At 47.2% G+C, this 27,775-nt stretch overlaps 1 protein-coding gene and 1 long non-coding RNA gene across 3 annotated transcripts in view; both read left to right on the forward strand.

Moving 5' to 3' along the window:
* ZNF516 (zinc finger protein 516) overlaps nucleotides 1-3,589 on the forward strand; it is a 124,327-nt gene extending 120,738 nt beyond the window's left edge. Inside the window, exons 5-6 of the mRNA XM_077877554.1 lie at nucleotides 2,977-3,054; nucleotides 3,148-3,589. Coding sequence (XP_077733680.1) covers nucleotides 2,977-3,017 — 41 coding nt within the window. The 3' untranslated portion in view covers nucleotides 3,018-3,054; nucleotides 3,148-3,589. The remainder of the gene's footprint in view (nucleotides 1-2,976; nucleotides 3,055-3,147) is intronic.
* Nucleotides 3,590-11,936: 8,347 nt separating this feature from the next.
* Nucleotides 11,937-17,345, forward strand: LOC144322764 (uncharacterized). 2 transcript variants are annotated; one of them, XR_013388442.1, is made up of 4 exons: nucleotides 11,937-12,440; nucleotides 14,830-14,923; nucleotides 15,570-15,678; nucleotides 15,943-17,345. It is a non-coding gene; the product is annotated as an uncharacterized LOC144322764 (long non-coding RNA). The 2 variants fall into 2 exon arrangements; XR_013388441.1 differs by having other exon boundaries at nucleotides 16,968-17,345.
* The last annotated feature ends 10,430 nt before the right edge of the window (nucleotides 17,346-27,775 follow it).

The following is a 27,775-nucleotide window of genomic DNA, read 5'->3' on the forward strand; positions in this document are numbered from 1 at the left end:
GACCATCACCTACTTCACTGAGTGGTTTCATGTTTAGGTTATGAAAGACCTATTAGTTGAGTATTGTGATTTTTTTTCTCTTTCATTCTACATGTCATTCAAACTCCTTTGGAGAGCACACACGTGCACATGCCCATACATTCTTTATAAAATATTTACAACATTTTGCCAAGTTTTGTTGCTGCCTTTCACTTTGTTGTTATGGCTGGGCTTCTTTTTTTTTTTTTTTTTAATAAGTAATTCCCAAACATGACGCTTCCACTGTAAATACTTCATCTCTGAGTGATGTTTTTTTAAAAAACATAATTCATGTCATAATCCTTGCACTCCATGATGCTTGCATGAGATTTCTTCTCCCTCCCCACTTGGTTTCTCTCACCCACTCCTTTGGTCTTCCTGGCCAGTGTCATGCTCTTCTGTGTGTCTCTTATGCTGGATCCACTGAGGGCTGGGCACAGACCGCCTGCCTCTGCGGTGAATGTGACTCCTGCACTCTGGGAGTCTTACCCACATGGGGCTTAGCAGGAAATTGTGTACGGGGACCACACATGCTACCTCTCCTCTCAGGCCTTCCTCCCCCAAATCCGTCTCAGTAAATGGCACAACCACCTGCTCACTGGTCACCCGTGCTAAAAATCAGTGGGTGGTCCTGAATTTTTCTCTCTCTCGGTCACACCCCTGTCCATTCTGCAGACCAGAATTGGCCTCTCCCCTGCACTCACTGCTCCAGCCCTGGTCTCTCTCTCTCCTCTGAGCCCTGAGGACCACCTCCTTGGTCTTTCTGCCATGGACTGACTTGCCTTCAATTCACTCTCCCTCTATGGCCACCACAAGAATCTTCTGGAATGCATGTTAGATCTTTCTATTCTCCTGATTGAATTCATCAATAATTTTCTGTTACCTTTAGAAAAATGCTGAATTCCTTTGTGTGCCATGCAAAGCATCAAACAATATCAAGTAACTGGTGTTTTGTGAGGGTGCCTTGCTCTTGTATACATTCTTTATCTTCTTTCCTCCAAGCCTTGGGTCATGCAGATCCCCACCCCCCACCCCCCGCCAGGAAGCCTCTGCTGGGGCTACCTTCTTTCCTTGTACCTCCCATCTCAAGGTGGTAGCTACCTCTCCTCTGGGCTCCCTGCAGTACACTGGGATCCCCTCATTTGAAAGTAAGTAGACCTTTTCTACCTCTCCCACTGAGCCCTGAGCTGTTGGAAGGCAGAGAAGGTGAGCTGCTTGAAAGTCCCTAGTAGGACCCTAGTGTTTGTTTCTTCAGTCAGTATCCAACCTTCAGTGCCTGCCTCAGTTTCCACAGCCATACAGGGATGACCCCTCTCAATCCCATCTCTCTTCCACTGTTGCTGTGCCAAATGGTGTTATGCGCTGCCTTTTATAACCTTTAATGTGATACATAAATGCAAGTTGGAATTACTTTCAAGAAATTTCTTAAGAATGATTTTTGCAGTTCCATAAAATCATCATTAAGTAACATGGTCTCTATGTACCAGCTTTTTAAAAAATTTGTATTGCACTTAGGAATCAAGAATTTTCCATTACTTACTTGAGATACTAAAAATGGATCATTTTCCTTTGCTGGCAAAGCTTTTGGATCAGCCAAAGATAGTTGGGTTCCTTGTATCCACAGGTTAAAACTAATAAAAGCAAGCCTATCACACACTTAATGAAATAAACTGTGCTTTATTAGTAGTATTATTGGACAATAATTGAAGAAGAGCTGATTGTACTCTCTGTAGACAGAACTCACTTCATGAAGACCAAGCGAAAAGTCTTGGAGTGTTAGATCTGCGTTTTAGGTCTGCGGCGTGCCTTTGGATTTGTCTGCTGGGGTGTGTTCTGTCGTCTGGCTCTTAATAGTGCTGTTCAAGGGAGAAGCCTAACTAATTTCTTCACATTTCATGTAGTGAGTGCGACAGCTCCCGCAAGGGCCTGTAAGTCAACCAGACCACTCCACATGTGTCCTGGTCATTCAATGGTGGCACACTCTGAAAACAGGCTTTTTTTTGTTAATTCTCATGGGCAGGGAAGGTCAGGCCATTCCAAAGGAGATAGGGTGCAGTTCCTGGAAGCTCTGTGATCATCACTGTGGAGCATCAGGGGTGGAAGTTTGCTGGCTGTGCAGCTGCCTGGTGGGGGGCCGTGGAGAAGGTGATGAATCTGGGGCCTGATGGGCAGTGAGAGCTGGCACGGGCTGGCTGAGGATGTCAGGGTGCCAGGGTGCCCCAGTGACCTTGAGGGGCTCTTTTCATGCCCACTGAGGGTTTCTGTGCCAGCCTGGATGTGCCATACGAGCATTCGGTAGGCGATGGCTCTGCTCTGTGGTTCTAGCACAAGGACATATGTGAGCAATTACCGGCTTTGAGAGTGTGGGCGGAGGGTGGGGTGGGAAGCGTGGGAGGGGGCGCAGCTCAGAAACCCACTCCTTCCTGCTAATTTCCCAAAGAATCAAACTGGCTCCTGTCCCACAGTTGTCTTTGTGGCCTGAAGTCAAGGAGATGCCTGGGATTTATTAATGCACAGGCTGAGAGATCATCATGGAAAGCATTTCTCAGTGCCTACGTGACATGTGATTGTCCCTGCAATGCAGCCTGCCCGCCTTTGTGCCCAAGGCCTTGCCACCCGTCATGTACCATGCTCTTAGACACTCGTTGCCTGGATCCCCGTGTGTCTTCAGCTTTGTTGAACTTCTGCAGGTCTTCACAGAAGCTGGGTGCAGGCCAGCGTGGTGGTGAATCACATAATGTTTTGTCCCCATTGCCACCTTCGGTTTGGGATGAACCCCCATAGGAAGAAAGCAGTGATTCAAGGACATAGCGAAAGGCCGTGTCCTTGTTAGGAAGAAGATACATTAAGGTTTGGGATAGGGATTTGCCTTAAGTTAATTTAAAATTAGACAGTTAAAGAACTTGAAGGTGGAAAAATCTGTTTGAACCATGTTGTCCAAACTTTTTGTTCTTACAGATGGAGATGGGTCTGGAGGGGTTACTGACTGCCACACCTGACGGCCTGCAGGTTTACTGTATTTTGTGATCTTAGGCAGTAAGTGTGGTGTTAGTCTTTTGACTTTATGCTTGGGGGTGGGGGTGGGGGCTTTGTCATTTCTACTGCATTTTATCCTGTTCTTCCCCTCAGGTTTGCATTCCTCACAAAACATTAGTTTATTTTAAATTTCCCCAAGTTCTCTCAAGCCGCCTTCTTCAACTGAGGAAACTGGAAACAGCATTCCAGCATTCTTCAGCTAAAGCTTCTCTATGGATCTGATCTCTGACACATCAGAAGCAAAGCACAAGTCTCAGGACTGTCACTCTGAGGTATCAGGTGTAACTCGGAACACAACCTCCCCATGGATCCCCTGGGAAGCTCACATCTGCATTTCCTGCTGGGCCTTCTTATCCTCCTCAGCCATCCCTTTACTTCCCCCAGAAACGTGCACAATCCCTAGCACTTGCACTAAGGCAGCGACAGGGCCCTCCCATGGGTGCTGACCTGCCCCCGCCTCCTCCCTGGTTCTTGTCCAGAAGCAAACCACCCTGAAGTTGCCTTCTCCCACCACTAGATGGTAGATGGTGGTCACACATGAATGTAAAGTAGCCCTGATTTCAAATACATGGCCTCTTCATTATTGTTTCCAGCAACCACGTACTGAGCACCCACCGTGTGCCAGAGAGCAGGCTGCTGCCGGCCAAGGGGCTCCCAAGGTGAAGACAGGTGAAGGGGCTCAGGCTGCACAGCCCTTGGCAGGCGAGTGGCGAGGGTAGTCCTTCCTCCCTTCCTCTGGTGTGAGCACCTGCTGCATGTCTCCCTGGGTCTAGGCACCTGGAACGCTGAGGCACATCAGGTGCTGAGCTCCCGTCTCTCAAGGGCCTTTACCTTCTTCTGGGTATACACGATGGCCAAATACACAAATCCCCAAATGAGAGAAGGAGGACGAGAACACAGGATGGCCGTTAGGGCCTCTGGGGGACATTTTCCCAGTCTGGAAGGATGACTTCCATGAGAAGAGGGTCCAGGCTGAGGGAGAGAAGGACCAAGGGCTGAAGGGGAAGCCACTCTGGGTGCACAGACCAGGAGGCCAGAGAGGCTGAGCCCCGCTGGCAGGGGAGCAGGTCCAAGAGGGCTCAGGCAGGGGAAGGCCCCAGGTACAGCCACAGTTGGGGTTAGGGCTCCCACCTATGGGTTTTGGGAGACAAAGTCCATGATTATGAACATCTCCCCAAGAAAAGGCTGGGGAGGAAGGGAGAGGGCAGACTTGGGAGGGTTGCTGGTCATGTAGAGACATGACCCAGGGACAGTGGGGAATGGAGGGAGGCAGAAGCAGCTGCCCTTGCTTAGCCTGACACCGGCCTTCTGAGGACCAGCTCTGCCACAGCTGAACGTAGCAGGAGCAGGCCATGAGCTGAGGCCTCAGGGCCTCACCATCTGGGTATGTAAGGGCCCACAGGGGGCCAGACAAGTGCACCCTCAGCTGATTGCAGAGTTGACATGGGCTTAACAGAGGCCAGGCAGTTCATATGTTTGTCACAGGCCCTGGGGGGTGTTTACTCCTAAATGTTTCATGAAGAATGTGCAAGTTAGTGAGTTGTCTTAAAGGTGAGAATTGACCGTTAAAAATAAGTGATGGCAAAGAAGCACAAGTGCCAGGCTGGGTATTGGGGCCCCACGTTGTCTGCTCTTTCTGCCAGGCAAGTGTGTGTGATGCTCACCCTGCCAGCTCTGTCCACTTGGCTCCACCAACATCCAGGATCCTGGCCAGGGCAGTCTGGTGACAGGAGTAGAGGTCCCCTGGGATTTCACTAAGGAGAGGCAGAAAGACGGCTACTGTTCTAGGGCCACAATCCTGGGACATGGGGTAGAAGGTCCAGGGACAGGACACAGGCCCCTCCTTCGAATCAGGAATTGGTCTGTGATGAGTGACTCCAGACAACTGCGGTTTTCCTCACTTTTTTAAATGACAAAAATCACAGGAAGATTCTGGAAAGCAGATATTAATGAATAAGTCAAATGTAGGTGATTAAACTTATAAGGTCTTCCTAGATTTTCAAACTTAAGTATGTTTCTAGATGAAAGCTTGACAGTAAATCTACCCATAATCATAATTAATTCCACTAATGCTAGAAATATTTCTGGTTTGGAGAAAGACTCGTATCTAATGTTTTTGGTCATCATTTTACAATATTGCTGAAGCCCAATATAAACCCTGTATTTTTCTATATTCTAGTCAACAAACATGCAACATCCTGGGGAGTATGCAACCTGTTTGTGGTACATAAAACATTATCCTTGGCAAGACATTTGTGTTTCGGGAAACTTCTTTCCTTAGATCTTTCTCACTGTGTGTCCTCACTTCAGTCAGCTCCTGGCTTGATGCCCCTTTCAGAGGCACCATTGTCACCACTACCATCAACACTATCACCACCACCATCATCATCACTAACACCATCATTACTATCACCACCATGATTATCACCACCAACATCACCACTTTCAACACCATCACCACTATAACCACATCATCATCACTATCACTATCACCATCATCACCACTATCACCACTGCCATCATTATCACCATCATCGTCACCACCACCATCACCACTATCACCACCATCATCACCAACACCACCATCAACCCACATCGCCATCACCACCACCATCACTATCATCATTCTCATCATTGCCATCATCCTCATATGTAAATGAGTGTCCTAAAAGAAAAGAAAATAGCTGAAAACTTAGAACTCAGATTTAGGGAGGAGGTAAGATTAAAAATGAAGATTTGTGTGTGACTCATTACTCATGGCTAAAGCCAGGGAAATGTGTGAGCTTCCTAAGGAAAAAACAAAAATAAAAAAGAAATCAGAGTATCAATAGGAGATTATGCTCCTACAGGAGTGAAGGGATGTAGCCAGTTATAGGTTCAGAGAGAGCTGCCAGGGAGGGGAGCTTGAAATGTAGAGTGAGATCCAGGCACACACTAACTACAATGTGTTTTAAGGAGACCTTATGTTTTAAGGAGACCCGTCCTTGTTGAGGTGAGGATGAGGGTCTTGAGGAGCCATGGAGATGGATTCATTAGGTGGAGCACACCTACTGCAATAGCAGATATGGCAGGATGTCCACCATCCACCTGCCTGTGCGCCTCCATGTTGCCCATGGAAGTCAAGCCTTTTGCTTGCTGGGTATCTGCTGGCTTGTAATCAACCAAAGTAAGGAGCCCCTTCTGAGAGGTTTGCTTGGAGAAGTAGAATTCAAACCTGCACTGTTAAAGGAAAGCATTTGGGAGCCACTTAAATCAGTGATGTAATTGGCAAATGGTCTCTTGGCAGAGGGTTGTCATCGGGGATTTCCAGATTCTTTTCTCATAGCACTACTTCAGGAGATGATAAAGAAGGATCTGTTAAGGGTGAGATTGCAGGGGGAACGTAGTGACCTTATTGCAGGAATGATAGGCATACCTGAGAGATTCTGTGGGTTCGGTTGCAGACTGCTGCAATAAAGTGAGTATTGCAGTACAGTGAGTTAAATGAACTTATTGGTTTCCCAGTGCCTATAAAAGTTATGTTTACGCTATACTAGTCTATTAGGTGTTCAATAGCACTGAGTCTAAAAAAATAATGTGTGTACCTTAATTAAAAATATTTTATTACTAAAAAATGCTAACCATCATCATTGCTTTCAGTGGGTCATAATCATGGATCACACATCACCACAGCTAGTGTAATAGTAATGAAAAAGTTTGAAATATTGCAATAGTTACCGAAATGTGACACAGAGACACGAAGTGAGCAAATAAATGCTGTTGGAAGAAATGGCGCTGATAGACTTGCTCAGTGCAGGGTTGCACAAACCTCTAATTTGTAAAAAAAAATGCACTACCCATCAAGTGCAATAAAGCAAAATTCAGTGTATCATGATGTATTGCAGTGAGTTTATCTTGTCACCTAAATATTTTATTAAAATAATTGCAAGGCAAATAGGTAAGTGATTGTCATATAAAATGGCTGAAATCGATAAGCTTGTTTATTATTTTGGGATAAATTATCGATTTTCTAACCATGAGCTGGTATGTTGGGAAAAGCCTCCCGACGGGAAGCAGAGCTGTGTGTATGTGTCTGGTACCTCACAGCAGATGGGCCCTCTGGCAAAGGTTGGTGGGGGCAGCATGCAGGGGCAAGAGGGAAGGAGAAGGAGGGAAAATGAAATTGTACAGTGTCTCCAAAATAATCTGAAATGTGCTTACATGTCCTAACACTGGATCGATTCCACCTGGAGACACAGAAACAAGTTGCAGATGAGAGCACCGTTGGTGACCTTAGTAGGGTTGGGAAAATCGAGGAAGTGCCAGGAAAGAGACTCATGTCGCTCTGATTTTCAAAAATAATAAGGTAGGTGATCCGCAGAGTGCCTACCGGTTTGCTGGAGTAGTCTTCTGGAAGACGTAATTAAGGAGATGGCCTGAGAGCACCTAGAACAGAAGGCAGTTCACTAGGAGCACATCATGGCACCCCCCCCTTCACCTCCCAGTCCAGAGCTGAGGTATAATTGGCATTCTGGGGCTGTCTCTTGAATAAATGAAAATTGTCTAAACAAGTATTGTGAGTCTGACTGCATTTCCCTCTTTGAAAACTTAAAAAAAATTTAGGCAAAGAAAAAAAATTGAGAGGAATTCTGTATTTGTCCAGGTATTCTCATAGAAAAATAAAAAAATATATAAGCTGGACTTGAGTTCAAATGAGACCTCTTTGTGGGTTATGTATTTGTTCACACACACTATATCTTTGTTTATTTGGTTTGAAAGTTTTTATTTTTTGAAAGCAATCTCTAGGGGCAGCCCAGGTGGCTTAGCAGTTTAGCACCACCTTAAGCCCAGAGCGTGATCCTAGAGCCCCGGGATCGAGTCCCACGTCGGGCTCCCTGCATGGAGCCTGCTTCTCCCTCTGCCTGTGTCTCTGCCTCTCTCTCTCTCTGTCTCTCATGAATAAATAAATAAAATCTTAAAAAAAAGAAAGCAATCTCTACACCCAACCTTGGGCTTGAACCTACCACCTCAGATCAAGAGTTGCACGTGCTACTGGTTAAGGCAGCTGGGAGCCATTAATATACTTAATGAATATTTATGCAAATACATTTAAAAATGGGGGTTCTGGAGGAACCTTTATCCGAAGTAGTGTTGAAACTGAGCCCAGAAGGGTGAATAGGAGTTTGCCAAGGGAGGGTCAGGGAAGAGCGTCCCAGAGGGAGGAATTTGGCTTAGCAGGGGAAATGGGAGGCTGTGTGTGCAGGGGAAGAATGGGGAGGTAGAGTCACACGAGGAGCCATCAGAAACACAGCACGTAAAGGTGACAGTGGGGCAGGACTTCTGCTCCTAAGGCTCAGTGAAGACATGAGACACTGACACGTTTTTAAAAGCAGGTTATGACACGAGCTGAATTATATTTTTTAAAAGCCCGTCATGCTGCTGGGTGAGGAGTGGGTTGGAAGGAGAGACTCTCAAGTACGGGGGCGGGGGGAGGACAGCCAGTTGCAGGCCAGGTGTTGAGGGGGCAACATGTGGCCGGTGCGGCCATGTGTTTGGGAGGCAGACGGGGTAAGACTCTGTGATGGATGGGACAGGGTGCGGACCCGGCTGAGGGAGGTGTAGGGCTGACTCCCCACATGTGCAGCGGGGTGGCATGGACACGGGCTCTGTGTTCTTCATATTCACCTGATGACCGATGAAGATGGAAAGACATGCAAGTCAGATTTTTTAGGTAACAGATGCAAATAGCTTGAGGACCCCTAGCTCCCTCCTGGCCATTGGCAGGCTGGGCCCCGACTGCAGGCTCCCCTGGGAACGTTAGCACATGGCTCCAAAGAGGAGAAGGAAAGAAAATACACCAAGAAAAAAGGCTTGATCCCTTGTAATCCTTACCCCAAAAGTCCCACAGCACATAGGGAGGACCCATTGCGTTGACTTGACGACCCAGGGGTCTATCATGTGCCCCTCTAAAGGGCTGGGGGTCGGGTGGGGGCTCCTGGAGGCTGCGAGCTACCTGAGGCCTGCTGCTTCCGTGACGTAGGTCTCCAGAGCTTTCTAGCCTCTATCGTGGTACATGTGGGCCCTTGGGGACACATCGAATCAGAGCGAATGACCGCCTCTCGCAAGCACGGGGAGATTCCCCGGGGCTGGCAGGTTCCCAGGGTCCCTAGGCTCCCATGCTTTCTTCTCTACCACACTCATCTGCTTTCCTTGTTTGTCCATGGGCCACCTCCCTGGGGTTCCAGGATGGGCTGGCAGCTGAGTCCTCATCTGGGGACTCGTGCGGGCTGGTGAGACACAGGGACCAGGGAGGGATGCCCATGGCCGGGGAGGCGGACACGCATGCACCTGTGGTCTAGCATTCGTACTCACCTCTGCCCCCAGAAACACTGCGCCCTGGGCCTGCAGAGAGGAAGATGGCTCGGCGGGTGAGACCTGGAAGCCCCTGGATGACGTCGGCGATTCTTTGGAGATGGGGTGGCCCTCCCTGGGAGGCACTGACCTGCACACGATCTCGATAAGAAAAAAGTCAAAGGTAAAACAAGTTAGGTAACGCAGTTGATACCGCCCTTCTGCTCCTTGTCGGAACGATCCAGGCCCTTTACACAGTGTCCTACGTCGCTTGGTGTGTGTTTTCCCACGCAGAAGTGGCTTCGTGCTGTGTCGAGTAGGGAAACTCTCCGGCTTGGGGGTCAGGGCGAAGCTAGGCTAATTCTTTCAGGGATGTGGAGGACGTTAGCTAACACGCCTGAGAAGCCCCTCCCATGGGGCAGAGTGCTGCGGGCCCAGGCACGGGCCCCAGGGCTGGACTGGGACTGGCGTGGGAAGCAGGGCTGGCGTCTGGCACACTCCTTAGAGCTGGGGCTGGCTCCCGGGGACTTCACCCAGGAAGCAAACCCGAGTCCCTGTTACATTCATGCAAATCCTTTCTCTTTTGAAAAATGATCCTTTTATAGGTTTGTCTTGGCAGCAACACCAAAACCGTGCAAGGGATTTGGAAAAAAAAAAAAAAAAGTGGACATTTCCAGTAATGTGCTATGGAGAAAGCAGGCTTACACCAGCCCGCTTGATTTCACCATAGAAATGAGGTTAATGAAAGAAATACTTTTCACATAGGGAAATATCATGGCAATGGCCTTAATATTGATGAGGTAGAGAAGTGACGAGGGGAAGTGTGGCCGACATCCAGTGGCTGTCCCTAGGCCAGTGTGGCCGGAGCCTCTGCTTTGGCTCACGTGCCACCAGCAGCCTTTCTGGGAGGCGGGCGCCCGGTGCATTGGGACGGGGCCACCGTGTCCCTCCCCACCGTCGCCCTGTGCTGCCAGAGTTGCCCGGCGGCCCCGAGCCCCTAGGCTGTCTGGCGTCCCCTCCCGACTTCCCCGCTGGCCGCCAGCAACGGTCTGACCATAGATCCGTGTGTGGCTGCTTCGTGCTCACCCCGCCGTTATTTCAAGACTTGTCACTGTGGTAAGGGCCAGCCTGGCTAGTGAGTAACTATTGTCCAGGCATGTCACCTCCCCTTGTAGAGGGAGTAACAGTATTCTCTTAAATGAATTGGTAGAAAAAAAAATCAATGGCTGGGCTGTTCCGTGCGCTCTGTCTCCGGCTAATGATGAACCATGTAATCTTGCAATGCGCCTTCCAGAGCCCTGTAGAATCTCCCAGCTCCTGGCGGCTGGGACACAGGAAATTTCCTGTTACGCTCGGGGACGGAGGAGGCTGTGACCTGCACTCGGGTCACACTTCGGGAACCAGTGGCCAGGGCGATCACAGGCTGACAGCCCATCTGTAGCCACCGCAGCCGCATGCCTGCAGCTCTCCGCCTCTGCCCTGTGCTGGCGGCGGGTTTCTTCTGCGTCGGCTTCTTCTCTCCTTCTCTCTCTCTCTCTCTTTTTTAGCTTTCACTAGTATCCACCATTTTTTTCCTTTTCATTTTTTTTTTTTTATTCCAAATGGCTTCCCTCTAATATCAGGTGAAATATGCTAATTTTATAAAAAATGAGAAAAGACAGGTAAACAAGAGAAAAGGTAACAGCCTGAAATCCCATAATGAGGAGACAACTGCGGTTAGCATTTTGGTAAATAGGACTCCAAACAGAGTTTATATATGATATGATAACTAATATGATAGGATATGATAGACTGTATTCTCCAAAATGAGCTATTTTACATACTGGTTGCGAACCTGTTTATTTCATCTATGATGTAAACATCTTCCATGCTTAAGGATTTTTATCTACGATATCATTTTAAGTGGTGGCAAAGCGATTTGTATTGTGGATATATTATTTGCACACTCACCTCTGTTTTGATGGGCCTATGGGTTATTTCCTATTTAAAATAATTAATATCAACAAAGCTCTGATAAGCACCTTTGCTCCCCCATCTATGGGCACTACTTCATTCTTTCTCTGGTAAGTTTCTTGGATACGAAGCTGCTACTCTTTTTTTTCAATGCTGCCCATACATCTTGTCAGGTGACCCTTAAGAAAGGCTCTTTCGCTCCATCTCCGCTCTGGTCGGGTATGGCAGGCCCATCCCGACACCTGTGCGGTCTCCCCCAAATGCCGTCATGCAGGTCCTTTGAAAGCAATCTCTTCTTTTACATTTGGTCTGTACTGACTGTATCAGTCACTGTCTAATTGCTACCCCAGTTTGGGGCCTGTTCTCTAATCTCTGGTTAAAACATCCAAGGTGCCAATTTGAATACTTACAGCAATCTCTGCATTCTAGTGACAATAATGAATCCAGCCCAAAACCTGGAAATTGTCTCCTTTCCCTTCTTTTTAGCATACCAGGGCCTTGACCTCTCTTCTCAGACCCTGCACGGAGTCATTTGCAGTCCGAGTTGTAAATTGTATTGAGATGCTCCAAACCCCAGATATCTGAATGGTAGAGGAATGTGTTATCTTGGCTGCACTCTTGCCAAATCTTACATTCCTGATAGAGCTTTTCATTCGTGATCAATTCTTTTTTCAATCAAATTCCCGAAAGTTTCCACTATTTTTCTCCAGGTATTAGATGCTGATGGTGTAGACATTTGCCTCTACCCCATAATTTGTTTAGCTCTTTGTGCAATAGATTTCATTAAAAAAAAAAAAAGGTTTATTTGTTTTGACAGGTCCATGTGCCACCATCGTGTCATGCCATGAACATGTCATAATATAAAATAGTCCCCGCAATTAGCTCGGTGGTACAATGACGTAGAAATGGCTGTCTTATAATTTCTGAGATTTTGAAACCCAATCCCAGTGCTCCCTATAAACACCCTCATTTATGAGATGGCTGTTTCTCTGGTTTCAGTAGGGACAGGAGCCAAGATAAACCGCCGGCCTCTATCGTCATCAGTGCTGTAGAGGTGGCCGACCTGCAGAAGGGACAGCGGGTCCAACAGGACAGTGCCCATGGTAAGTGAGTGCCCACGGGGTCACCACCTGTCTACAGTGGGTTGGGGGACGCATTCTCCCCCAGGCCACATCCAGGGAGAAAGGCCTTCAAGTTTCTGTATCCTCCTTAGCTTGGCCAAGACTTGGATTTATATCCACAGTATACACTTACTAGCACTTCTAGTAATTTCTTCCAGAATAGTAATTCTTTTTCCTATTTCTTGACATTTTGGGTTCTATTCTAGCTTTGGTTGGATTTTTTTTTTTTTAAGTTATGGGATAAAGATTCAGCCAACAGCAAGATTCAGCCTTTCTCCCTACCTCCCCCCCCAACATTTCTCTGGGTTCTTTGGAGGAGGTGTGGTAACGTACTGACTCTGTGGATGTAAATCATGTGCTGTGCTAACAGCAGGAACTGGATTCTTCATTTGCTGTAAAGCACCAACGAAACATCTGACTGTGTCAGACCATCAGGAGGCTTGTTTTATGTCTTTGCAATTGTTAAGTAAAAATAGAGACCATATTATTGTCTGTGTTTGGTAAAATGTCTTACTCACTTAACATGCTTTATAAATAATAACATTAATAATAGTGCAGTTGGATCACTAAATGTCTTCTGATTTTTTTTTCTCACTGAGTTTGGAGCTGGCTTTTCATTCTGTCCTCTTCCCACTCACCCGTGCTTTTTGTGGCATTTTAATGAGTTATTTTAGTCTTAAGCATATTGTTGTGCTCTTCATATACTCATCTTGTTTTTACCTACCTCTTGAGGATGATTTTTGTTATTTGCACTTTGGAGATTCAGAGATACTAGCATCACCAGTCTAGGGTTCCACAGGGGTCAGCAAACTTTTCAAACTTTGCCAAATTAACAAGTGGCAGAAACAGGATTTGAGCTTGGGTCTGTGTGGCTCCAAAGTGTGATTGTTTTCACTATGGTGTGGTGATGCTCTGAATGGACCAGGCCAGACAGCATAGAGACTCCAGTCTCGTCAGCGTTGTAGGGTGCCCTGCTGCTCACAGGGAAACGATGTGAATATTGCTTTTTTGGAAATCAAAGGAATTGTTAATAAATGCAGCCAGCATAAGCTTGTCACTTTATCATTGGTTTTGCTGATGGGGTCTGGGAGTGCCTACCACATGCCACACACCCAGCATCATGGGGGCACAGGGTTCTGGCATATGCAGGTGGCCTCATCCATGCATTAAGATCCTGGCACGCAGACACAAGACAGATGTGGGTTCTGACTCTGGGAGCCCAGAGTCCAGGCAAGTAGGGACACGTGGATCTGTCCTTAGTCCACACTGTGATCTTGGAATGGACCAACGCTGGGTGTGAGTTGGCCATGGTAAAGTTGGGCAGTGCACCAAGAACCCTGTATGAGACATTCCAGCTCTTTCCAACTAGCTCTGTGGTTTAAGAAAACCACAAGAAGAAACAGGAAAGGAAAAGGAAAGAAAAGAAAGCCAGGCCCACTTTGTAAAACCTACCCCTCTCAGAAGCTGGGGTGTTTTCTGAAAATCAGAGGCTGGTGCACAGATGCAAAATCCTTTACTATTACCTTTACGAAATGTGGCTATTTGAAAGCTTTAAATGGGTAAACTTTGAATAGACTTGTATAATTAACTGTAACTATTTGAGTCTTCAGAAAATATCAACTAAAGTATTTGAGCAAAATTTTTTTTTTTTTTTTTTTTTTTTGTACCTTGAGACCTGATTTGTGGGCCAGCATGTGATCTGTGCTGGAGGATGTGCTGTGCGTGTGCATGAAGAATGTGTTTTCTGCTGCTTTAGGACGAAGCACTCGGAATATATGCGTGAAGTCCGTCTGGTCCAGCATGTCATTCAACACCCTCGTTTCCTTGTTGATCTTCGGCTTAAACCATCTGTCCATTGATGTGAGTGGGCTGTTAGAGCCCCCTACTATTATTACAGTATTATCAATAGGGTATCTTCAATTTTGTTACGAACCGGTTTATATATTTGGCTGTTCCCAAGTCTGGGGGATAAATACACAACACTCTGACTCCTAATATCTCTTTGGCTTTGTTTGGTACGTTGATTGGTTTTCCTTAACAAGGGAGAAATGTGAATGAACTCTTCATCGAGCCCGAGTACTGCTTGATGCTTTGGCCAAAACTCTGGTGTTAATATAGGGATCCTCGAGCTGGCTCCATGTTGATTACCCTCTCCCCATGTACATAAGAGAAGAAGTCTATGCCAGCAGAACTTTAGAACATAGAACACCAGACAAATGCCTTCAAAATAATTTTCAAATAAAGCCACTATGCAAATATTTTGCTACCTTGCGTCAATTTTGAGCCCCCACTGACTGTCTTTCCTTCCTGATTGAGATTGTGGCAATCTCAAATGCCATGCCCTGAGTTCGTACTTCCTTCCCATCCTCAGCCCAACGATAAAAAGACGGCTATCTCGAAGGGTTATGTGAACCGCTCTGATTGACATGGTGCCTCACAAGAACAAAATATGACAGCAAAAAAAGGTGAGCTGGGCACATTACCATCTTTTTAATTCCAGTGTTGGATTTTTCTGAGGCCCTGGGCGTGAGTCCCATGAGGCTGCCTGGATTTAAGTTCTGGTCAGGTGAATGAGGGAATGTTCAATTATTGAAGTGATAAATCACACTCAAAATCTTATCATTTGGACCTGAAACGAGGGTCAATGTGTCCAGCCACTGATGTGAACTTTCTCACATAGGCTTGACCGTGCATGTACTTTGGTGCCATGTGTTACCACCAGAAGAGGGGGCACCAGGATAGGCCATCCCTGGGCAGGCGTTCCCTTCTCAGATGGTCCCAGAAAACCTCAGGGTGAACCAAGCCGACCCAGGGTGGATGTTCTTACTGTTGGAACAGTTAGCTAGATCATTGCTTTACCAGGCTTGCTCCATGGCCATAGATCTTTACATGTGAAGCTAATGGAAACATAAGCACACACGTCTGTGTAACCTGTGTCTGTATCTGTACCCGAGCTTGTACCTATGTCTGTAACTAAATCTGTATCCTATTAAATTCTATCTGTAGCAACATGACATAGATACAGGACATATGTTTGACAATAGGAGGAAGCTAGGAGGAGGAAAATAATTAGGATGGTTATGATGCAGTTGTGTTTTTTGCATTTCAAAGTGAAGGTCATTTTCACGTTTCCCCTCTGGGTTCAGAGACGATGAATGTGAATTCCGGGCGTGACGGAAGCCTCTGTGCAAGGAGTGGATTTGGGGAGAGTCACTAGCAGGTGAGCTGGTGTGGGAAACCTCTGCGGTTCTCTGTCTCTTCGCTTGGCACAGCCCTGCTGCTTCCTGAGGCAATGGCTAGCAGGACTTGTCAGTGCCTTTAACCAAGTAAACCAAGTGACCCCACCCTGTGCTAACATGGCTCGGTTTACTTCTGGCAGCCTATTGCTGTCAAACCCCCAAGCTCGCATAAGCCCATGTGAAACTAGGGCTAGCAAAGCCCTGTTTTATCTTCTATTTTAATTTCTGCATCCTCACCTTCTTAGGTTTCCAACCCTCTCTGTATGTAACTTCCCGCTCAACAAGCAGAGGGAGAGAAGAACCCCCGCGTGCCTCCTTGCCTTGTCCGGGCTCAGTGAGCAGGATTCAGCCTTTGGTATGGGGCTGGAGCAGAGGGTCAGAAGCACGTGTGCCAGGAAAGGAAGGGTTTCATGAATCCGCAAAGGAACAATGACTGAGCCTCCTATAAAACTATCATGGGATGAGTCGACATCTACTCAAAATGCTGAACTCCCCACTGGTGGCACCGAGGGAAGGAGGCCTCACTGCTCGGCTATGGCTCCAGCCCTGCACGTACCTGGTGCTCACAGCCACCCTCATGGTTCCTCATGGCCTCCCCATTCCGTTTCCAGTGCTGGAACCTCCCCAGATCTGATCCCTCCCCATCTGCATTTCTGACTTATGCTGTCACCTCAGAGGTTTTAGTCGCATCCCTGCAGGGACACCCCAGCACGTGGTCCTATCGCCGAAGCCGGCCCTGGAGGGACTGTTCCGAGTGGTAGTTTCCAAGTTCCAGGTCACCTTGGAACCAAGCCCTTCCCTGCTGGGAATGGGGGTCTTGGGCGGGCAGGGTGGGGGCTGCCTGGGAATAAAACAGACATGGCGACAAATGGTTTGATATGTTCGATGGGCAGAAAATACAGTTCTCGGCTTTCACCCGGGCAGTGACAAGGCCTTGAGGCAGATCCTGGGTGGGCCGCAGCCTGAGCATAGGTCGGGGTGGAGCATCTGTCACGCAAGTGGAAGGCAGAACTTCCGTTGTGTTTATGGTAGTGTTTTTGTACTTAATATACAAGAATTTGACAAGGCACTACAGTCTAATCATCTAATAATATCTATTTTACCCCTTCAAATTATTATCTCTAGTCTTAAAATGTTAAATATGTCACTATCCTAAGAGAGTAACATAAAACTCAGTTTATAATATTAAAACTCTTGTGACACAGTGGTATCAATCACATTCCCTATAACATTAAACTTTTCTTGTTTTTCTTTAATTCTGCATTTTTAGTGTAACAAATGGGGAGTAAAACAGCAGCTTTTGTTCATAATTTCTCGGCAGAAGAGTTACAAGCCGAACGACGATGATGACGACAACCGCAGAGTCACAAGGGTCCTGATGCCAGGAAGGTTCCAGGTGGATGATGGAGCTGGCGGTCGGGGCGGGAGTCGTTCGGACTCAGGTCGGCCCCAGGCTGCCTGCAGAGGACTGAGGGCGATTGGGAAAATTGCAGACCTTGGAAGAATATGAGCTGTTCCTCTAAGGTTTCATTTTTTTTCTCCGTCGATTTTTATGTGCTCTCTGCATATTTTACTTTAAAGGCAGAGTAACCTGTCCTAGACTTGGAATTATTTTTTTAATAAATGTGCTCATATAGCTTAACACTTAGCACGATGGCTGCTCTCTGTCCCTTTCCCTAGTATGTTTAAGGGGCAAAAAGGGTTTCCCTGCGCGAGTCGTTAAAAATGTCCTGGTGCGCTCACTCACGTTTCTTAGGGAAACGGATCTGTTAAAAGTTGCCTTCTTGAAAAAACAAAACCAAACCAAACCAGTGAGTTGGGGAACGAGTTTTAGAAATCTCTGTGGTCATTTCTGAGTTGAGGGCCACTAGACGAGAGAGTTTTAAGAAGAATGCCGTGTACGTTTGCCAGTCTTTCCGCTTGCCCATCACCACGCCGGCTCCTCTGCGGGGCGTCCCGGCCCCGGCTCGCTCTCCGCGGCCCAACTCACTGCGCGGGCTCAGCGGCGTCGGGCTCGGGCTCGGGCTCCGGGCTCCGGGCGCGCCGGCTCCCCCCGGGGTGCTCCTCCCCAGGGGCTCGGGTGGCCCTAGTGGAGCTGCTGTGCTCTTTGACCAGATTTGCTCACTTGCCAAAGGATGCGCTCTCTCCAGGCAGGAGGAGGACTCTCGAGCCGTGGTTTTTGTGTCGAGTGCCTCCTGCACGCGACCTGAGTGTATCCACGGTCCCCCAACGGCGCGTTCTTTAGTGCGTCTTAAAAATTTTTATTAGATGTTTGCAGTTGTCTGAGAACTGGTTTCACCAAGAAGTAGAGGAGTGGACGACAGTGTTGTGGGAGGGCCTACGGATTTCTCCTCGTTGTGTACCGGGAGCCACCTTTTTGTCGTTGCCAAAGAAAAGCCTCCGTCGGTCCACGGAAGAGTTAGTAGTGGTCGCACGTAGCTACATAGTGAGATTTACCAAAAAGCCTGATAACTACTAATCTGAATGGCCCAGGGCCCAGACAAGGTCTCTCATTGCCTTTCCAGAGAAGGCCGACCTTCTGTGCCTCTGGTGGTACGATTCCTCCCCATTTTCTTGCCCGAATGCTTTGTGACTCGTAACAACCAATGATAAGAAGGCTGCCTGGTATGAGGTGAGCTGTTTGTGGCCACAAGAGAATTCAAAGTTAATCGGTCGGCATGGAAGTAGACAACAGTCCCTCTTGGAGTCTGCTCGATGTAACTAGTCCAGTCCACTGGGCAAAGGGACAAGCACTGCCTCGGCTACAGATTCACTTTGGGTGTAAAAGTTATATTCATGACTCTCGCTGTGCACGTTATGGGCTGCAGGAGCATAAAGTAGAACTCTCAAAGGTCTATTTCATATCTTCTATGCACAAAAAGCCATGAGAGAGGGACAGAAAGTATTCAGAGAACAGACAGTATTTATATAATAGTTTTGAACTTCCGCACCATGGTAACTTCCTTTCGGGTATGTGTGTTTTTTTAGAGGTGGGGAAAAGAAGACAGATGTTTGGGGGAAAGGGTACATTTGGGTACAATAATTGTTAGCACTGTGGTACATTTGCTCAGCAGACATCTGAGGGCGTCATCTGAGGGCGTCTGGAGCGGGAGCGAGGCTGCCCTTCCACCTGCTTGTTTAGCTCACTGCCACCACATACATAAAATAATGTTTATTTTCACTTAATCTTTAAAATCAGCTTGGCACACGTCTCCACGGCAAGGTTATTCCTGTGTAGGCATCTTTTTCCGAAGGATGTGGGGCCTGGTCTTTGATGGGAAATATTTTGAATGGGAAACAAAGTATCGGCACAAAATTTAAGTCTGTATACACAAGCTTTCTTCCAGAGCCTCAGCCAAAAGCAACATGGAGCCTCTGCTAAATCATGGTAATGAGTTAAGTGTTGCGTGTGGTTTTGTTTCCATAAGCAGATGCATTAGTATCTGTTTCTGAAACTGTCAGGTCAGTCAAGCAAATATTGCTGTGGAAGAGAAAAATATGTGTGCCCAAAACTCGACTGGACTGATTTCTCTCTGTGGTGAGAAGGGTTTGTTCAAGACAAGGCTGAGCCACCGGGTTCATCCCTGTGCAAAATAAATACATCCTTCCTTTCTACATCCGCACCCAGGCACTTTTATCAAATCCATATGCTGCACAGAATGAGCCACTTCTCCTCTGAAAGCAAGAGAACTCAACCGGCCAGATGAGAGAGGTGATTGGAAGGGGTCCTAGCTCCCTCCCTTGTCTCTGCCGTTAGAAGGAGAAGGGTGATGGCCACGTGGAATGGATGTAGCTGTTAAGGTGCCCGAGCACTGGCACATCCGTAAGGGCAAGCTGGCCCTGTGTGCAGCTCCCAGCTTGTCTGCGGTGCCGCTTGCCCTGGGCCTGCCACCCACCCCAGCCTGGAGGGGGTCTGTACACACCTGCCTCTCCCTTCCTCTCTGCAAGCTCCCTTCAGAGAGACTTTCCTGGCCAAGGTGGAGGTAAAATCCTTCTCCAGAAGTGATAACAAACGCTCATTTTCTTTTCAACTTGATGCTAGAATTTCACTTTTATGAATAAGCAAACAAAATAGTAAAACTATTTCCATGTGTGCAGCCAGCAGGTTGTTGGGACATGCAATCAACGTTCAAAGTTTGGTTTGTGCCTCTCGAAGTCCTGTTTAGACCCTTAACAGAGTGGGTGGCTCCTCTCGGACTCATGCTGCATGTGATCCGTGCACTTCTGCAAGTCCTCCTTTCCTTCTAGACGACATGCTTATTGCCTGTTTACTTTTGGGAAGTTCAAGTTGTGCTGGAAAGGTTTACAGATTGCTCAGCTGCTGCTGGTGTGTGTCATGAGGTCTACAGGTGGTGGGGGGAACAATGTCCAGTTTGCTGGATCTTGGTTTAGTCATGTGGTCAGATATTGTTTTCCTTTGCCTGAAAATTTTGGCAGATGCTGTGACTCCCCACAGTAATAAAAATGTGCCTTTGGGATAATCCCAAACACTGGATGATCCTGCAGCCATTCCATCTGCTTTGGGAATGCATGTTTGTACCTGCATTTTCAGAGGCCCATGAAGGGGACCAAACAAATAACAAAGCTTGGTAAGGCTAGTCTGTTTCTGAAAGCATTGTGGATAGAGCATTTTCGTTTTATTTTCTCATTCAGACATGATTTATTGCCCCCCTTCATGCCTAGGCAGCATTAAGCTCTTTTGGTTCAGATCTTTCTCAGAACAAGTGGTCCACCATGAGGCCATCCCCTACTTGGCCAGGCCCATCACAGCTGAGTGCCAGGCGTGACAACAGATGGAGAGAGAGGAGGTGCACGTCTTGAATAAGCTCATGGTTAAGAGCTTGAGGTCAGACCCACATTCAAATTCCTTTCTTCCACCACCAACCTATCCATGATTGCAGACAAGTTGATTTCTCTCTCTGAAACTTGGGGTCTCCAGCTGAGAACAAAATCTCAGCCCCAGGGAGGTAAGCAGAGTGACTATTAATGATATGGTACACATACCTTGGGCAGCCCCAGGACTGACATCTAGTAAGTAAGAGCTTGCAGATGACAGCTGCTGAGGTTACTCTGCAAACCAGCTTCCTGACGTGACAAAGACATGTCGCAGAAGTTGGGAGAAAAAGTCTGAATGCTTCATATTCCAAAGTGAAGATTCATTGCCAAGGAAATTTGTATTATCTCAACCATACTTGTTTCTCTAACCAAGCTAAAAAAAATAGCACATTTTCCTAGATGCTAGGGTGAATGGGCTACATTTTATTTTAAAGATTTATTTATTCATGAGACACACATACACACACACATACACACACACACAGAAAGAGAGAGAGAGAGGCAGAGGGAGAAGCAGGCTCTTTGCAGGAGATCCCAGATCCCGGGATCACCACCTGAGCCAAAGGCAGCCGCCCAACCGCTGAGCCACCGAGGCATCCCTGGACTACTTTTTAAAATATTCTTTTAACTAATAAAATGCAGAGATGATATTCTTTCTGTTTTGATGGGTGGAAGTGTAATACTGTTATTTGCCGTCACAGATGTTTTGGAAATGTGGATATATTAGATACCTATAGTTTTTTTTTTTAATTTTTTATTTATTTATGATAGTCACAGAGAGAGAGAGAGGCAGAGACACAGGCAGAGGGAGAAGCAGGCTCCATGCACCGGGAGCCCGATGTGGGACTCGATCCCGGGTCTCCAGGATCGCGCCCTGGGCCAAAGGCAGGCGCCAAACCGCTGCGCCACCCAGGGATCCCGATACCTATAGTTTTTTACATGTTTTTGCGTGGACCATCAGTCAGAAAGATTTCCATCCATCTTTCTACATGGATTTCCATCATCTACATTTTTGAGGAAAGAGAAGAACAGGATTGGAAATGGTGCATAAGAAGGAATATCAGGTGAAAGAGTGGAAGCAGGTGTGGATGTGACCTGAAAGGGTGAGAGAAATCCCGAGAGTTGTTTTGAAGGGGGTGTGAATCGGGTCCAGCATCATAAATGCCCACAGGTCACACCCACTTTTGGTCTCCAGCCTCTTTCCTACTTCTTAGCGCTGCACACTCATGAGCCTGTCCTTTTACACACAGGAAGATAGAGTCAGGTCACGGCAGGCAGCTTAAAACCCTACAAGTGAAAAATACAACTCTTTCTTCATCGAACACCAACATATCTTAAATGATGCTCAAAGTTTCAGATGGGAGTTAGGATAAGTGAGAGAAAAATGTTTTCTGAAATTTGAACTTACACTAGGCAAGCACATGTGCAATGTCCTGGGGTGGAGGGGAAGCCATTTTGGGGAGAAAGTAACAATTACACTTCTGTCTTTTCAAAACCACAGTGCAGCTCTGAGTATCAGATTAAGGGAGGTTTGTAAACTCTGTTTCTGAAAAAGTACAGTATATTCCTTGCTCTAGAGGGTAGAGAAATGCTGGTAAGAAGGCTGAAGTCTGGTTCTTGATGGGCTTTGGCCATAGCTCTGGACAACTTTTCTAGGTTACATTTTATTTTTAAGATATCATTTTGCAGAGTAACATTGAGTCTATACAGCTTTGGGGGCCACTATTTTAATATGGGAGTTTAGCAGCCTTGAACTAATCTACCCATTGGCCAAGGCAACAAGCCAGGTGAAGGCTCAATATAGCCATCGCAGCCAGTGGAACAATGGAGTTTGGCAAATTAAAAAAAAAAAAAAAGAGGGGATATATTGATCATGCAAAGGGAACAGGAGGTGCTCCCTTTTTATGGGAGATCACAGAGTCATGATTGGTGATCTCTTTCTATAAGGTGATGATGCAGTAATTCAATGATGTTCTTAAAACTTCCAGTAAATTTCCACCATTTCAAATCCTATGGAGGCCATTAAATCAAGGCCTGATTTGGACAGGAATATTTCTCTTCTACAGAAACATATAAATGGGATCAGATGGTCAAGGTAGTTCGGGTAAGTGGCAACTATTAATTTTATTGAAGAGACCTCCCTCGATTGATGTTCTTGGTTTGAAAGGCTAGCCCCTCTCCTAAAGGGTTAACTGGTGTCCCATTAATGGAAACGCTATCACAAGACAAAGTAATATAGTTTAATGCACCCTGCTTTGAATTCAGAGTTCATGCATAGTCTAGACTAAAGGCCAAACAAATTTACAGCACTTCATGCATTTCTATGGAGGAACATTTTTTCCTGAAGGATATGTAAATATTGCACTAATCAGAGGTTCTGGAATTCCAAATGCCATAAAAGGTTATGACCTGAAGCCCTGTTAATATATGAGTGAGGGCGTAGACCGAATCCTTTTGAATGACAGCTAACATGGGGTGTTTTGCATGAAAAATAACCTATAATAAATGACCTCTGCTTTTTTCTCTTCAAATCTATGACAGTAATGAACGGGAAGGGGGAGTTTCCTCCCCATCCCGTGTTATTTACACCTAAACAGATGAAAGTCTTGCCTGAGTGTTGGCGTCCACTCAGGAAGATGGAGGAGCAGAGGACTGATCGCAGAGAACCGTCTTTTCTTTTTCACATCTGGGCTTCCCAATGGACTCCAAGGAAGAGAGAGAGAGAGACAGACAGACAGACACGTGCAAAGTTGTTAAAAAGGAGTGTTTCATTTCCTAAAGAATCCATTCCGTGAGAGGGTGTGTGTGGAATCTCCTGGAATGCTGATAAAACCCTGCCCGCTCAGAGAGCCCGTGACCTTTAGCCTGTCAGAGCAAAGCTGTGTCTCTCGCGGGGCCTGGGGAGGTTTCAGCAGCTCAGCATCCCTGCCAAGAAGCTGTATTTTCTTTGGGGGCTGCATTCACACGCGCAGACAATGCTGTGATTTTCCCAGATTCCAGCTGGATCAAAAAAGCAATATATCGCCTTAAATATTGGAGGTCTCCCCCTCCTCCTATAGTGCGAGCAAGTCTTCCCCTACCGGGTTTTGGGTTTTGGAAGGCCAGGAGCCTTCCCTCGCTCCAAACCTCTGCTCAGGGCTCTGTTTGGTCTTGCGGGGTGTCGGGCTGTGACCCTGCCGGGTGGTTTCGCTCCCGGGGTGTGGAGGAAATACCTCCTGGTGGCTGGCCCGGTGTTCCCTTACAAAATTAAGATCGGACTCCTCCCAGTGACATCCCTTTGAATTTTATGTCAGGATTTGTCTCCAAACCTCGTGTTCCTATCGGGGTTAGTATTTTCGGATGTTGTTCTGGCTCCTGGTCCCCACGTTCCCTTGCAAGCTCTTCCCGTGGCTGCATGTGTGACGTCCTGAGCTCTGGCCCTGCCCGCACGCTGAGCTTGGGCTGCGCACGGTCCTCCTGCGGCCACTTGTTCTCTGTGAGCGGCCCTTGTACTTGTTAAAATGTTCCTGCTTAGAACTAAACGGCCTCCTTTCATGTGTTTAGAGAAACGCGGTGTAGGGCTTTCCTTGCCTGTTGCCTGAAACCTCCCCTCCAGGCACAGGATCTGTGAATCTGTTTGAAGGAGACTGTGCTGGAGTTGGCAGGGAGCGAGGACATCCCCCCCCACCCCCCCAACCCCCCCACCCCACCCCCACCCACCGCAGGGTGAGGTCCCACTCAGAACGCAAACCAGCAGGGCCCGGGCTCCCGCTTACTCTCTCGCCGAAGCTCCCTCTGCCCTGCCCAGTGCAATCTGGGGGCCAGCTGTGTCCCACTTGGTTGCACGCCCCCAGATGTCACCCCATTGGCCCAAACAGCCTTTTGTTTCATCCACTCACAGGAAACTCTCACTCATCTTCAATAGCCGAGACGAATACCACCATCTCGGTAGGAATCGTGGAGGCATGGTGACCTGCCCCCCCAGCCCCAGATCCCTAGCCCAGCTCTGATGCCAACCCTGTCCTGCCCATCCATAGCATGTGGGTTATATATTTCCAGATCTCTTTGCAGGTTATCAATCTGGGGGATCAGGGATTCTATTTTTTCATATTTATATCTTTGATGACTGGCACAGGGCCGGGACCCCATCTGTGCCCCTCGGAGGCAGAAAAGCCTGCCTCAGGGGACAATGGGCTGCCAACGGTTCTCAATGGAGGCTTGGGAGGGGTCAGGAATATGCTCTTTCAAGTCTTGAGTTCACTTCATGCCCAGGCTCCAGGACTGTGCCCTGGGCAGTCTTGCAAACAGTTTTCCATAGTTTCCAGAAATGCGCCTGCTCACAGACAATCTGCAGGTGCATTCTAGGTGGGCACAGCTGGTACTGAAGCAGTGGTATCACCGTGGAGCACTCAGGACCCCCAGAATCTCCCCATCTCCAGTGTCGGTCGGTTCCACATCCATCCCCAGCAGCAGCCCCACGCTTGCCATGATGCTGGACAACAATGCCCTCTCGGGAGGCTCAGCTGACGGCACTAATGGCGCTCTAGGCACCAGGCAACAGGGGTTGCACACAGGGCACTAGGCACCTAGGATTGCTGGGGGGCTGGAGATGCAGACGCGGCTGCCTTCTGGGACCATCTCTGGAACAGTGGAGCGAAGCTGCTCAGCAAGGGAACCTTGGCTTCAGGCAGGAAGCCGCCACTCTGCTTCGATCTCTAGGACGGCACCTGCTTCACCACATTCTACAGCCCCGAGAGTCAGCGCCATGCCTCTGGTCTCCAGGGCCACAGTGTCCTCACTGTCACCAAGCACTGGAGAACCGCTCTCAGAACTTTTGGCCGTGGAGCCAGATGGACCTGCCAAAACTGCTGCGTGAAATAGCAGCTGACCAACCCGTGCAGAGTACGGGGGGGATGCTGGCATGCATGCAGTGCAGGATCTGTTGTGACATACGTCGTCCTGCCCTGCACCCCGCTCTGGATACCAGCCCCTTCTTGGGAGCTGCGCACGGCCTGGAACCATGTGCCCTAGAGATCTAAGCCCACTGCTAGAAGCCTGGCCATGCAGTGTGGCTGGGGCGTACAGCCAGCAGCTCATCCCAACAGAGGACCGAGGCTGGACTTGAGGCAGCCTCCTGGAAGGAACTGGAGCTCAATCCCACCTTGATCTTTAGTTGGGATAGACCTGAGCTAGAGGGGAATGCAGCTTTGTCATGCTGGCCTAGCGAAGTCTCAGGTGAATGGTGTGGGGCAGTTCCTGGCCGGGGGTGGGGAGGGCAGCTGGAGGATTTTAAGTGAGTATCTGTGGCCTTGGGCATGTAGAGGAAGGAGCCATCTATGCCACCTTACTGGGCGTGCCTGTTGCTGAGAATCACCTGCTTTCAGGTGCTTTATCACCGAAGCCCTCCTGCTGGGAGATTCCTCTCATTCAGAGGTGGACAGTGATGATGTTCATCTTCAACCTGCCCTCTGGATGTTTTCTCCACCGATCACCCACCCACTCCAGCGGGCATGTCTTACTCCAGAACCCTTCTCTTCCCATTTGTCTGTGGCCCGACCTGGGCCATCTGACCGTGTCCTGAAATAAGAGACTCCAAGTTGCAAGTTTTTGGAGCAACACAGATCACCTGAAAATAAAACAAATGTGAGGCAATTATAACATCGAAGAGCAAAGTCACATTTCCTTGGGACTGACTGCCTGGTTTTATTGCTCTTTAGCCTTTTTTTTACCCCTTCAGCTTATCCCTTCTTCCTTTTGTGCCTTGGGCATTAGGTTACATTTTCAAGGCTCACAGGTTTGTGACACTCCCACCTCTCAAAACAATCTTGGTGGGTTTTCCTTCTGCTCAATTTTCTCAGCAACCGGATCCAAAAAAATGTAAACAAAAAATAAACAATTCCCAGCTTCCATTTATTTGAATTTTAGTTTTTGAGTCTGAGAACTCAGGGAAACTTCCCAGCACAAACTGGTAGAATGGGAAAGAAAGTAAATATCAAAATAAACACAATAATCTCAGGCTCTGTTATCATCTCGGTTTGCACAGAGCAAGCTATTGCAGCTTAAATATTTAACTAAACTTACTCCTCTTAAAGCCACAGCCAAAAATCTTATTTTCCTCTTTTTTTTTTTTTTTTTTTTTGGGCCAACTGGTTTAAGTACAGATAAGGAAGGAGAGGGAAGGCATTTCCTTTGGTCAGACTGGGAGCCTGTAACAGAGGTACCTTTACATTGTCGCTTCCATATTCTTGTGACAGGGCTTCTCCGTTAGACATCTGCATAAAAATTTAATGACCGTGTTGGCTGCATTCATTCATGACCCATGTCCTCCAGGGGAAGTGAACATCTTGAGTCCCATGCAAGTTCCATATTCCCCATCTGGAACCGTGTTTAGATTCAGTGAGCGTTTAGAGAGTAACTCTAGCCTGGTTGGCACCAGACCAGGCACCGTGCAGCGGATGAGGAAAGAACTTCTTGTCCCTGTGAAGCCGGGTCATCGATTCTTGATACTTTAGGTGGACGAAAATAGTTATCATCAAACTTAGGCTGAGAAAATGTTTACATTCTGATTTACCCTCCATCTTTCAGAGTGAACTAATCTGTGTATTTGTTCTAATTTTAAACTTACTTGGATTTGTTGGTGGAACATCATGATACATAATATTCCAACTGTACATATTTGGAACTGTTAAAAATTTCAACTCAAGATTCTGTTTTGAGAAAGTAAATAGCAATCAAATTCTATGTCTGCATGCAGATAATTTTTCTGTGGGCTCTACACTGTATAGTCTTTATCCCAGCCTGAGGTCTTGTCATCCGCGTGCTTTGTTTTGGAATAATGCAAGCCAACTTTACCATTAGCTTGAATAAAGCTTCATTTTGATGGTAAATATGCTACAAAATCAGTATAATACAATCTCAGGACAAATAATTTGGGATTATGCACATGGATCTTTTTAACTGTTTGAAGAATCTGTGAGCTGATCAAATATATTGGCTTGGTAAATTATTTTTGCATAAGAAATTTGGAATATTCTGTACAAATAATCCATTTATTCTCCAGTGCTCATATTTGTTTTATTATGTTTCCCTGTTCCTCCTTAATTCAAACATTCATATAGTTTATTTTCTTATAACTAAACAAGTAATGGAAGGCAATAGATGTTTCAGATTTGTATTTTCACTTCAACCTTTTTCCCTATAATCATATCTACTCGTGTGGTGATGCTGGAAGTCCTCAGTCATGTGAACAAGATACTAAGTGGT

The sequence above is a fragment of the Canis aureus genome, chromosome 1 (assembly GCF_053574225.1).
Source record: "Canis aureus isolate CA01 chromosome 1, VMU_Caureus_v.1.0, whole genome shotgun sequence".
NCBI classification, from domain to species: domain Eukaryota; kingdom Metazoa; phylum Chordata; class Mammalia; order Carnivora; family Canidae; genus Canis; species Canis aureus.